This window comes from Octopus bimaculoides, chromosome 26 (assembly GCF_046866305.1).
Source record: "Octopus bimaculoides isolate indiv1 chromosome 26, ASM4686630v1, whole genome shotgun sequence".
NCBI classification, from domain to species: domain Eukaryota; kingdom Metazoa; phylum Mollusca; class Cephalopoda; order Octopoda; family Octopodidae; genus Octopus; species Octopus bimaculoides.
Genome location: NC_142953.1, coordinates 19777966 through 19792036, shown reverse-complemented (window position 1 = coordinate 19792036; position 14071 = coordinate 19777966). Strand labels below are relative to the sequence as shown.

Here is a 14071-nt window from a genome sequence, read left to right as displayed (position 1 = left end):
AATTTTAGCCTCAAAATATGGCAGCAGAGAAATATTAAAATCATGGCCCCCAAACCATTCTTCATCTTAGAAATTTTCTCCTGCTTTAGTTGATCCTCTCAGACAAATTCTGGCTCAATGCGATAATGGAAGGGGGAGAAGTGAGATAGGGAAATACGAGTTAGTTCCCTTAGAATGTGATGGGGAAGTGGACAGGGCGAGGACGAGAGCTGACAGAATCTTTTGGCGGAATTCTCTTTTTAGCACGTCATGTAATTCCTCACGACAATCTTTTTTTCAAAAAGAAGTTTTGCAAATATGTGTTTTACGCATGGCAGTTCATACAACTGAGAAAAACAAATTTGTGTTTAATTTTTCGATTTTGTTTTTGAAAATCAGGTTTAAATATCGACAGTCCAAACTTTTGGTTTAAATCGCAGCAAAAGACCATTTAATGTGTTTATGGGAAGAAAGATATTGAAAAACATCAATACGCCAGAGTGAGAAACAAGGAGGGTATAAGGTGGTCGCGAGATGTGCTAAAAACAACAGCTAAATGACCCCAAGTCGCATGCAACATTCTTTCGTTTTCTGCTTTCATAAACATGAATTCTCGTGTGTGGAACACAAATTCGTAAAAATATTCAGAAAATTCAAAAACATAGGAAAAGCTATGAGGGGTTATATGAAATGCTTAAAAAATAAATATGAACCTTGATACAGGGACTTCGATGGGGATAGGGGACAGGGGGCGATGGGAGCAGGGTGTCTGTTATGTGAGTGGTGGGGTGTATGATGGGACGAGTAGGACCAATTCCGGCCAAATCCAACGATGCAAGGGAGAGAATAAAGATAGGACGGTAAAAGTTAGCTCCCCTAGAATGTGATGGAGGCGATGGGCAGGGGAGGGTGAAGGTTGATAGACCTTTTCAAAATTCGTTTTGGTGGAATTCTGTTTTAAGCATTCCATATCATCCTTCATAGGTTTTTTTTTTTTTATCGCTCGGGGTTTTCAGAAAAGGTTTACAAACTTGTATTCTACACACAGGAATTCATACTAAAGTGAAAAACTAATTTGTTATTAATTTTTCGACTTTTTAAATCACCTTTTAAAATACAGACAGTCCAAATTTTTGGCTTAAATCCCAGTAATAGAGCATTAAACGTGTTTATGGAGAGAAAGAAGACATTGAAAAACATCAAGGCACCAGAGTGATAAACAAGGAACACTTGAAGTTAGTATTGCTGAAACTTTTTGCATCTGCACAATGTGGAGGGAGAACATTGGGCTGAAATTCTAATGTGTAAGTGAACGATATCTCCATTACTTTAAAACCGTTATTTCAGAAACGGTAATTGGCACCATATCGTAAATTGATCCCCAAAGTTGAAAAAGAAATCTACATCAAATCTCTCTGATTCCACATGAATTAAGAAGTGATGGTCATGGGATGTGAGGTTGGACATAGAAAGTTGAAGATATTCAAGTTGTAAAGTCATTTTGAAATAAGGATTTCAGTTGGACAGCTGGGTTGTGATTGTATTTCCATGTCAACAGAACTGCTGACCGGTCAGTGTTGGTAAGGATCTCCCTAGCATCACTTTTATGGTTTATTTTCCAAAATGTTAATATCACTGTGACCCATTAGACATTTTTTTTTTATTGTTGGTGTTTATTGTGGTGTAGTTCAAAATGTTTGACATTTGCTGGTGTTGAGATGTGTGATCTGAAAGTTGTTGGTGTGAATTAGGCTGTGTTTGTGGTGGTGGTGGCGGCGGTGGTGGTGGCGGTGGTGGCAACGGCGGCGGTGCAAATGATGTTGTTGATGGCACTAGTGTGGATGCATTTGTTGGAGGTATTTGAGGATTTGTTTTCGATGGTCTCTCCCCATTTGGTCACATCTCACAATTTTTGAGTTGATATTGGTGTTACTTTGTTTCTTTTTCTTTTGTTTGATCTGCGAACCTTTTGCCAATTAGGGTCTTCCTGCTCCCTTTCTCTGCAGGACATGTCTGATTGCTCCAAGCAGAGAATGGGTAAATCTTGTGGAGCCTTTTGTGAGTCAGCTGTTGATAAAGTTGTTGTTGTTGTTTCTTGGGCTATTCTGATGTTGTTGTTTTTGTTGCTTTGTTATATTTGATGCTGTTGCTTCCATTGTGTTTACTTCTTGTTATAGCAGCTACTGTTGTCGGTGCTTCTGTTTTCTGCAGCTGTAGTAGTGTGATGGTTTTGCTGCTGTTGTTGTTGTGGTGGTGGTGGTGTGGAGAAAGCTGTGGGGCTCAGTTCTCTCTCTGTGGGAAGAAAACTCTGAGGTGATTTGAGTTTCTGCACAGGTGATATCTTGGAGCTTTGTGCTATTTGATAGGCTCGTGTAGTCCAGGATAGCCTCGAAGTTTTGTTGTTCAGCCTGTATTAGTAGCTGCTTCCCCTATCCTAACCAGTTCTACTTCTACATTCTCTGTATTTGCAAAATCATGGTTTTCTCTTCTATGTCAAGGAAAATTACAGCCACCAACCAGCTGATGTTTATTTCTGGTGGGAGTATTCTAGCTTTGAATGCACGTCTGCCAAGGAAGATGGGAATAACCATAAGTGCGTCACTCGGTAGGACGACTGTTGAGTGATTTTTGGCCTTCTCCTCCTCTTGGGCAGTCCTCTATTTCTTTCCTATGGTTACATAAGCTTTGCTCTTCAAAACCGATCTTAAACATTTTTCAATTTGCTGTTCTGTTGCCTGCTCTACTCTCCTACATTTGGCTTCAATTCTTTTCTATAGAACTATCTGAAAATTAATTTCTTGATGGACAATTCTAGGAATATTTAGTGCCTCATTTCTCCAACATGCATTTACCACATTTGAATTCACTTTCGTTTATAAAAATGTCTTCTCTTACTTTTCTGGTCACTTCTACAAAATCGAACTCGTTTACAGTGGATTTGCATGGTTGGTTTTCCTTGTCTTCTTTCATTAATGATGTTGTTATTGTTGTTGTTGTTGTTGGTGGTGGTGGACTTGATGCTATTGGTAGTTGTGTTCTGGCTTATGTTGTTGCATTTTGTTGTCATTGATTCCTTTTCCTCCTGCAATGGTGAAGGTGACAGTAAAAGCAAAGGAAAATTGCTGTCATAGACTTCACGTAAGGTGTTGTTGCTGTTGCTGTTGTTGTGGCTGGTTTTTCTACGAGAGAAGGTATTGTATTTATCATTTGGCTGTTCACTTTTCTGGATAACCGACTGTTTCTTTCAGTGGACATACAATTCTCATTCACCATCTTTTCTGTGCTTTTATCCGAAACAAGCACCAACATAGCCCTTAAGGACTACACATGGAGAAAAACTAACCAGTTCCCCAAGGTCCTGGTTAGCTTATCTAAGTAATGATAACAAATCTACAATGGGTAACAACGTGTGGCAGTATGAATAACAACAAACTTTTGGGAGCAATGTGCAACAAATGTTAATAGACAACTAAACATAATAATAATAATAATAAAAATAATAATAATAATAATAATAATAATAATAATAATAATAATAATAATAATAATTATTATTATTATTATTATTATTATTATTATTATTATTATTATTATCATTATTATTATTATAAATTTTAGAAATAAATAAATACAAAGTGAGTAATCTTTTTTTCAAAACTCTTTTATTCTTACATTTCTTTATTAAGCTGAAAAATATAATGAGAAATTATTGAATATTTTATTTAAAAATTATTCATTATTTAATATATTCTTCAAATTTTCTTGGTGATGATCTCACCGACTGAAAGAAAATAAAATATAATTTCTGAAATTCAAACAAAAAGGAAAAAAGCAAGAACAATTTGCTAAATATAAAGGGAGAGGTGTGGCTGTGTGGTAAGAAGCTTGCTTCTCAAAATCTTGGTTCTGGGTTCAGTCCCGCCACGTGGCACCTCAATTTTGCCTTGGGCTGACCAAAGCCTTGTGAGTGGATTTAGCTGATGGAAACTGAAAGAAGCCCGTTGTGTGTGTGAATACATGTGTGTGTGTGTGTGTTTTTGTGTCTGTGTTTGTTCCACACCACATTTGGTTCATTTACGTCCCTGTAACTTAGCAGTTTAGCAAAAGAGACTGGTGAAATATGTACCAGGCCTCAGAAAAAAGTCCTGGAGACAATTTCTTCAGCTGCAATTCTTCGTAGCAGTGCTCCAGCCTGGCCACAGTCCAATGACTGAAACAAACAGAAGAGAAAAGGTTGAAATTTTATATGTGTCTATATTTGATAGACTGCGAGTAAAGTTGTTCAATAACAGGTTTATCAAGAGGTTGAGGGGTTGTCTTTTTTTTATCTATTGCATGACATAAGAAACACTGCCATCTTCTGCAGATGCTGTAATTAATGGTTTTGTATCTATGTCTTCATAACAATCTTCAGAGTTTTGCTTTTGGAAGAACAATTCTTGGCCAGGTAAATAGATTACATGATTTCACAAAAAGCTTAGGTAGAAATAGAAATACATACCTCAGTAACATCACTAATATCGATTGGTATATAATTCCCTTTGGAAAACAATTTCCAATATATCTAAATTGTTCTATTTGGCATTGGCTGAACATTTTCCAAAAGACAGTAAATAATTTAGAATATTTAATAAACATAAGTTCAGACTAGCCTCTTTTTAAGAGCAGAAATCTAGCACAAATTATAGCGGCACACAATGCCAGTAGATTAAACAGTTTCCTGATAAACTATAACAACAATAGTAACCAAAATAATTATTATAGATCAGTAAATAGCAAGAATTCCAACATGAGTGAACAAACCAGCTAGGTATCAGGAGAGGAACTATGGTTTGACAACCAATAAAACTGAAGCTACCCAAACAAACACCTGCATTAGCCTGGAAGTGGCAGGTGTGAACCCTAGAAAGCGCAGTACTCAGAACGTTGTTTATGTGGGAAAGAAGAAGATGTTAGAAGAGAGACGGGAGAATTTACAAACCCCCTCTAGTGAAGCTGAAGCAGAAACTATTAATGGAATTAATAGAACTATTAAATGTGATTGTGAAAGGAACAGGGTTTGTCAGTGTTAACTGTGTAGATATAAAAATATTGTTGTCAAAGTTCAAAAGGGGCTGGAAACAGCTGATGGGGATCCAACATCAGCAGCTGAACACAAAATGCATGCACGGGTTTCTTATACCTCCAGAACAAATAACATTGTATAAAATGTCCTGGAAATAAACTCTTGGAAACCTGAAAATTCTCTTGTGGCCATCAATATATATAGAAGCTCATGCAGGGACCACAACAGATGCCACTCTGAAACCAAGAGAGTTGTCTATGAAGCTGGGGAACTAGCAGACCCTAATAGCAGCAGCAACATCAGCAGCTTCCTCAAAGGCTACTATGGTAACAGGGTCAACAGTACCAATATTAGCAGCAGTAGAGGTACGAAAAGAACCAGCGGCAGCACCATCACCAGCGATAACAGCAATAACAACATCAGCGACAGCAATGGCAGTATCTCTAATGGAAATGGCATCAGAGCCATCACCAATGATATCTATAACAGCAATGACGACAATTACAACAACAACAACACCACTACCGCCACCAGTAGTATCAGCCCCCAACACCATCACCACCTCCAATGATACCAACACCAACATATACAGTACTGCCAACTCCTGAACATGGTGATAAATCGGATGCTCCGGTAACACATTCAAGCAATGCTTCTCCAACCACAGATCCTCCTTTAGGACAGAAAGGGAGATACGGTACTTCATTAGCCAGCCATGTATTGCACCTGAAGGACGATGGGATTCCACACACAATATCATGGACAATGCTAGAAAATCCAAACCCCTATATAAATGGGACCAGGCATAACGGAACAGGTGAAAATACTAATATGTACTATATATGTAAATATATACATATATATATATATAAATATATGTATATATAGATGTATGTATATCTACATATATATACATGTACATATATGTATATATGTGTGTATATACATACATATAGGTATATAAGGATATCGATTTTCTGTGGACATCAGTATATATATATATATATATATATATATAGCAAAAATTAATGGTAAAATATCTTTTTACCTGCACCCATTCATTGCACTTGTTAATACAAGGAAAAAACACTAGTATAATAATAATTGGGCATTCTTCCGGCAGTATATTGGATAGATATTATCCCTTAGTGGGTTGGATTCACAACCCCTAACTGTCTAGGATATATATATATATATATATATATATATATATATATATATATATATATATATATATATATATATATATATATATATATATATATATATATATATGTATATATATGTATATATATATATATAGATATATATATATATATATATATATATATATATATATATATATATATATGCACACACTTTGGTAATGTCCTATATTCTATTTCTGAAAAAAATGCTCACACAAGCAACTAGAAACACATACATGCTCATAGATATACACTCAAACACACATACACACATGTAAGTATAAAAAGGAAATAAAATGAGAGTAAAGATTGATGATGTATATCCTTTACCTGATGACAATGATTCAGAAGAATAACCTGATGACAGCAAGGAAGCCAATTACTAAAGAAGAAAAACATAAAAATACTCAATCATACAATATTTTATGTATATTTAAAGGGCAGCTGACATAATTAATGTAATAATAATTAAGAAAAGAAAATTACCATCATTGAAAATTACTAATGTAATGAAAAGGAAATTCGTTAGTTTTGATAATAGCTGTGAAAATCAAGGGAGACAATTCCTGGATGGAAATTGATAAAAATTGGAGATATGCTGTAGGAAGTGAATCTGATTATTGGTAGGTATGGAGACAACTCTAGACATGTTTTGGTGTTATAAGGACCTTTTCAGTAAAGTATAGTGATATTTGTTGTTCCCAGACCTCACACTGTCTCCAATGATGACCTTCAACATGCTTGAACAACCAATCCCAACAATTTCGGATTCATAGTAAGGGTTGTACTCTTCATCTTTTCAATCGCTAAATACTAAACGTGGTTGACAAAAACCTCCATTCATTTCTCTTCTGTCACAGAATCACTACAACATTGGTCTTTTGACTTGGAAAATCTTCAATATGATTTTCAGAGTTAATTAAATAAATATTTAGGTGTGGAGAAGTTATTATTTTAAGTTTGTTAGCCCCACTTAACTCTCTGTCTTTCATCCAGACATTCTCGATGCAGTTATTAAAGTGACAGACATCAAATATCTTTTACTAATTTCTCCATTATTTTCAAAATCAATTAAAACAAAGATAGAGTATTTGATTAGAAATATAATCACAAACGAGTTAAATTAATTCAGACATTCTTGGTGCTGTTATTAAACAGTCGATTAAATTCAGAGTTAAGCTTTGACCAAAAAGGGACACTCCTACCCAATCATGACTGAATGGGACACCCATATTTTCAATTCTTGAAATTAAGTGGGTACCCAGACAATAATTACAAGGCTTCTATCAAATTAACTCACAAGGCATTGGTTTTTCTGGCTGGCCCAGGACTAGGGTACAAGACACATGACAAAGGTGTCATGAAGTGGGATTGAACTCAAAACCTTGCAGTTGCATAATGAAAAGATTTTAGAAAGAAAAATTATGAGATGATCTATGAAGAAAAATAATGATTACCTATTTTCCTGAAGAGAGTTGATTCATTAGAATTAGGTTTAATTTTCTCTAAAAGATAAAGAAAATGTTTTAATAAGAAATCTGCACAAAATTCTCCAATATGCCCAATCATAATTATTAATTTGAGAAGACCATGTATATATATATATATATATATATATATATATAAGAGAGAGAGAGAGAGAGAGAGAGAGAGAGAGAGAGAGAGAGAGAGAGAGAGAGAGAGAGAGAGAGAGAGTCAATTAAAAAACAGAGAAAAAGAGAAAGGAAAACAAACATGAGGACATAGCACAAGAAATGTATTAGTAAGATACTCAGAGAAGGCAAAGAGTAGTAGTTTTATGTTTCAAGCATAGCTCTTCTTCAGAAACAGTAAAAATAGGAAAGTCCAATAAGAAGGAGGTAAAAAATACCAACAATCACTTGCTTTTACATATCCATACACATGTGGGGGTGTGTACATGCACACATATACACATATATTTATACAAATACACACACGCACACACATATATGTATAAATCTATATCTTCATGCACACAACAGGTTACTTTCAGCTTCCATCTACCAAATCCACTCACACGGTTTTGGTCAGCCAGAGGTTATTGTTGAAAAACTTGACCATTTGGTTGGGAAGCAAACTTCTTACCACATGACCATGTGTGAGCCTCATCATCATCATTATCATCGTTATCATCATCATCATCATTTAACCTCAGATTTCCAAGCTGGCATGGGTTTGATGGTTTGAGAATATTTAAAAGCATGTGTGTGTGTGTGTGTATGTGTTTCATATAAATGATGTAACATTTGTTTCTCTTATTTAAAAACTACTCATTGACATCCAACGAAACTTCCATGGAATGATAACAACAGTCATATGCCCATGGTGTGTAAAAGATGTGAGGTTTTGCCCAAGTATAAGCAAACTGTGGCCATTTGCATGATTTTCATGAACATTTAGGGTTCCAGTTGTCTGATAACCGTGTAATTATGGGTCACAAATGTGACTTAACTGCTTCAGAGAAATCTGTTATTATGTTTGAACTTGCGAAAAGTAAATCAAAATTAGAAATTAGAAGAGATCACCAAATTGGAAAAGTTTGTTCTAGCACCTTGTTGTTATTGGCACTCCGTCGCTTACGACGTCGAGGGTTCCAGTTGATCTGATCAACGGAACAGCCTGCTCATGAAATTAACGTGCAAGTGGCTGAGCACTCCACAGACACGTGTACCCTTAATGTAGTTCTCGGGGATATTCAGTGTGACACAGTGTGACAAGGCTGACCCTTTGAATTACAGGCACAACAGAAACAGGAAGTAAGAGTGAGAGAAAGCTGTTGTGGAAGAGTACAGCAGGGTTCACCACCATCCCCTGCCGGAGCCTCGTGGAGCTTTTAGGTGTTTTCGTTCAATAAACACTCACAACGCCTGGTCTGGGAATTGAAACCACGATCCTATGACCGCGAGTCCGCTGCCCTAACCACTGTGCTGTTGCGTCTCCACTGTTCTAGCACCTACCACGATACTTAAAAGAGCCAACAAGGATCAGTCGAGGGCTTTTTCTCAACATTCTCTGTCACAAATTAAACATGAAGCTATAAAGAAGCCAGGTCTTACAAGTGGAGAACTTTCAAGTGCATTGGCATAACACCTGCATCCAGAACTACCTGATGTCATCTCCTGAAAAACGTCTGTAAACCAGTGACATCAATTAAAATGCCTCCTTTTAAAAAATACACATACAAAATCATCTGAAATGGGCAGAAGATAACAAGAAGTTGGGCCTTTTCAAAAGTTTTCTTTATGGACAATACTCTTGCTACCCTTGATTGACCTGATGGTTGGAGCGAGGGATGGGTTGTAAATGGACGAGATCGTCATCAACACTTGAGACACCAAGGAGGCATCATGATCTGGGCTGGTATTTTTGGAAATATTATGGTTGGTCCTTGGAAAGTGTCTGATAGTGTTAAAATGCTTACATAGCCTTTCTGAGGGATTTACCTTGAACCTTGGTTAAAAACAACAAAGGATCACCTTCAAGGCAACCATAATGTTCATGCAAGTTAATGTGTCCCCACACTCAGCAAAAAAACTACAGAGTATCTGCAACAGTTAGGCTTTGGTGGACCTCAAAAGATAAAGTGGCCTACCTGTTCCTCTGACTGAAACCCAATAGGAAATTAGTGGAGTATTCAAAAACCATGCATTTACAAGAAAGGACACCAATTTAGGCAGGTAATAGTGGATGTATCTTATGGTATGAAATCAGAGGAGATCCAGAAACTAGCATGTTTCATGGACTTTGTAAGGGACGACCGTGCGAACTCAAAAAGGAGAAATGGTGACGAATGGAAAAACAGAGGACTCCTTTTATTTAAACGCGTCACACGGTCGAACACAAAATAATATATCAGGTGATGATATACATGATCTGTTATGCAACGATAACATGGATGACCAGTAATGAAAGACCACAACCGTATTAGATGAATAACAGAGATATTTATTGTAGCGTCAAAGATGTATGTCTGTGTGTGAGTGTGAATGCGACATATAAGAACATAATCAAAGACAGGCCGTCGTACAAAGAAAAGTGTGTATGTGAGTGATACATGTGTGTGTATGTGAATTATTACAGCAAATAGAAAGAGAGTCAGTAAATGACACGTGAGCAATCATACCAGTTCTTGGGTACACAATAATATGAATCTGTATGTGAAGTGAGTTGGCTGAGTTTGGCAGAGCTGATCACTAGTTGTGATGTCGTGGCATCGATGCCGGGCCGTGATTCTTGTTATACAGATGTTCGTCGCTGGCTGAGAATTTCTTGTCTGTTTAAGAACTCTTGTCTGTTTATTTACCGTGGTGAAGCTGAGTCACCTAACAGAATCGAAGAGAGAGATGTGCCGCAGTAGTTTGGTTTGGTGTACATAGTAAGTCGTGTTGACGCTGGTGGTGTAGAGGCTGCTTGGTAGTAGTAATCGTAGAATCGTGTTGGTCATGACGATGATGCTGGATAGTAGTCGTAGACTCTTGTTGCTGATGTGGCGACGGCGGTGGTCATCGTTGGCTGGACGAAGCTGTTGAAGTGGTCGCTGGAACTGCTGCTGCTGTCGTGTGGCACACGGAACAGTCTCTGAGAGAAACTGGACCGAGACAAATTTGTGGGGTATGAGTTGATCTATTTATAGCGTTAAGAGGGCTCCAAGACGGTGATAGAATTTTACTCTATCACGTGACCTTATTAGGGGCTGTGATTGGTCAGTTTGCGTTCTGGCGGGAACGGTTCGAAGAAGTTGCCGATTCGAATAATAATCAGTCACGTGATGACAAGGAATGGGTTCTCTACTACGCTTGCATTTATTTATATTTAAATGAGAAGAATGGTAATGGCGGTAGGTAGTTTCACTACAACTTGTGCCTTTTCCAACTTATTTGAAACACAGGCTCATGCATCCCTTACTAACCAGCTCATCAATCATTTTTAAATGCTGTTTGTTTGTTTATTTCTATTTCTTCCATGTTTATGACAGTATGTGTTCATTCCAGTGTGTACATCAAACAATTAAGTCGGTATTTTCCTGTTTACACGAGTTTTAATCACACCTCGCTAATAATTTGAAACAGGGAAAGTTTATGTAAAGTGGATCAATGGTTGTGGTTTCTGTGTTATTTTACAGATATTCACACTTTTATCCACCATGTGTATATAACTGTTGCCAACATTCTGTGAAAATCTCACCGAATCCCAATAGTTTTTAAATGAAATTGAAAAATGTTGCATCATCAATAATTTGAAATGCATAATTCTCTCTTTTGGAATGGTGAAACTTGAAGTAGATAAAGCTATAAATAATTTTTTCAAATTTTTGCCACAAGGGCAGCTTGGGAGAAATGGGGAGGAGTCGATCACATTGACCCCCCCCCCCCCCCTGTGTTTAATTGGTACTTATGGTTTCAAACTTAATAATGGCAAAGCTATTTTACTAAATTCTTCCTTATTTTCAAAACTAATTGCAACAAAGACAAAGTTCTGTAAACCAGTGATATCCTCCTTCATACAAAATAACAAGAAGTTGGGCTTTTCAAAAGTTTTGTTTATGGATGAAACTTGTGCTGCCCTTGATGGCCCTGATGGCCTGAGCGAGGGATAGGTTGTAAATGGACAAGATTGTCATCAACACTTGAGACACCAAATACAAAAGATTTAACCCTTTTCATGCTAACCTGCTCAACACTGCCCTTCGTTCTATCATACAAATTTCCTGTTTAAAGTGAACTCAATTAAAACCTTCCATCAAAATTCCATGTTAATTTTTGTCCCAAACACTAGCTTGATAATGGCAAAGCTATTTTACTAAATTCTTCCTTATTTTCAAAACTAATTGCAACAAAGACAGAGTATTTCAACAGAAATAGGGTAAGAAAAGGGTTGAACGAGACAAGTTCAGACACACCACATACCTTTTGTTGTTCGAGAGAATCCTGTCACTGAGGAATTGTGAGTGTTGCTGTCTTCATTTCTTTTGAATTTATACTCTGAGTAATTGCGGATCAGACTTATCTGAAATGATAGATTTGAAACATCGTTAAGATAACTCAGCTGTTTGAGCTCTGGTTGTGAGTTGCCTCAGTTCCTGGTCAAGGGGTTCGTGTCGTTTGTCCTCAGCACTTTCTGTTTGTGTCAATGAGCTTTGGTGGAAGTGGAAGCGGGGAGAAACATTAAATTCCATTTTCCTTCAAACCTTATCGCAAGTCAATCAATCAATTAATCAAGAGATCAATCGATCAATAATATCTATATCTCACAAGTTTGATAAAGTGATTCTACTGCTTGCCTTTTCTCCAAACCAGATATATCCATTTTTGGTTTATTAATTAAGAGAGTGACTCAGCATTCTCCACTGACAATATGGATATGGAGTTAGTCCTGCAGATGAAGAGAATGGTCAGCAATTATACACTGCTCCCACTGCTTGTCACTGCAAAATGTAACACTACCACAAATATCATCATTATGATCAGCAACATCATCATCACCACTGCCATCACCATGGTGGTGGCAGTGAATTAACAAGGTTGAGAAAAAAGGAGACAGGGTTGAAAGGTGAAAGGGTGGGTTGTGTAGTGAGGATGGTGGTGAGGAAGGGTCAGGCCCAGGGCTATCCCTCATTATAAGTATGTTTCAGATGAGAACATGAAGTAAAGTTGACCCCAGGGAAAGTGTGAACCCAGTCATTTTGAAGTATGAAATTCACTTCCATAAAACATGTAGCCTGACTCCCTAACATCTCTACATGTTTTCTCTCTAACATTCAGGTTTCTCGGTCAAATGTAATGCTTATTGATTCACATTGGTTTGAAATAATCATGTTTTATTTCATAGCTTCAAGATTTCGATGATGTGATGGTTTATTGTTAGAACAAGATTGTAGGGTAGGTGTGAGAGGTCAGATATGGCTGGTTTGAACATAAAACAGGGAGAATATTGGGGCTGGATATGATATGGTCGTTTTAAATGCTAAAGGGTTAAAGTAGGTTAAGAAAATATTTTTACTTCATTGATTCTCAGAGATTTATCATCAAAATGGAGATTTATATTTGTAATTTCTTCATCTTCATAAGTCTTTAGATTAAAATACTTAATATAGCTATCTCCATATGTAGAGAAATAGTCCCATCTCAAATATCTAGTGAAAGACGTTAACGTGTCTTGGATTATTTCTACGGAGAAATTTCGTCCATGTTTTTCAGGAGAAATAATTTTCAACAACCAATTCTTGGCTGAAATAAAAATATAGAAAATACGACTTTTAGATTTTGTGTGTATACATACATATATACATACATACATACATACATATATTTGTCTGTGTTAACTACATCTCAAAGATGGAGCCTTGTATCTTTGTTGGAAACCAGATTTATGATAATTAAAGAATAGAAGAGATACACAAGCATACATACATACATACATACATACATACATACATACATACAAGCATTCATACATACAAGCATATATACATACTTACACATATCCATACATAGATATATATACATACATCATCATCATCATCATCATCGTTTAACGTCCGCTTTCCATGCTAGCATGGGTTGGACGATTTGACTGAGGACTGGTGAAACCGGATGGCAACACCAGGCTCCAGTCTGATACAAACATACACACACACATAGAAGCATATACATACACACACATAAATAGATTGAAGTAAAAATTACAAAGCAAGAAGAAACCACTGGTAGCTTCCTCTGATAGGCAGCCTCACCATCACAGTTTTCAGTTGCCGTTCTAGCCAGTCTTTTAGTGGTGAACCAAAGTGAGCATTCATACTACACACATGCATTTGTGCATT

The 14071-nt window shown here is 36.7% G+C and overlaps 1 protein-coding gene across 4 annotated transcripts in view; it reads right to left on the bottom strand.

Annotated features, from left to right (window-relative positions):
• Window positions 1–3683: 3683 nt before the first annotated feature.
• Window positions 3684–14071, bottom strand: part of LOC106878198 (uncharacterized) — a 110303-nt gene continuing 99915 nt past the window's right edge. For all 4 annotated transcript variants that reach the window (XM_089342402.1, XM_089342401.1, XM_089342404.1 and 1 more), the window contains 5 exons: window positions 13252–13478; window positions 12159–12258; window positions 7689–7736; window positions 6562–6613; window positions 3684–4189 (listed from right to left, as the gene is read on the bottom strand). In XM_089342402.1, the coding sequence (XP_089198528.1) occupies window positions 6576–6613; window positions 7689–7736; window positions 12159–12258; window positions 13252–13478 (413 nt within the window). In that variant the 3' untranslated portion in view covers window positions 3684–4189; window positions 6562–6575. The remainder of the gene's footprint in view (window positions 4190–6561; window positions 6614–7688; window positions 7737–12158; window positions 12259–13251; window positions 13479–14071) is intronic.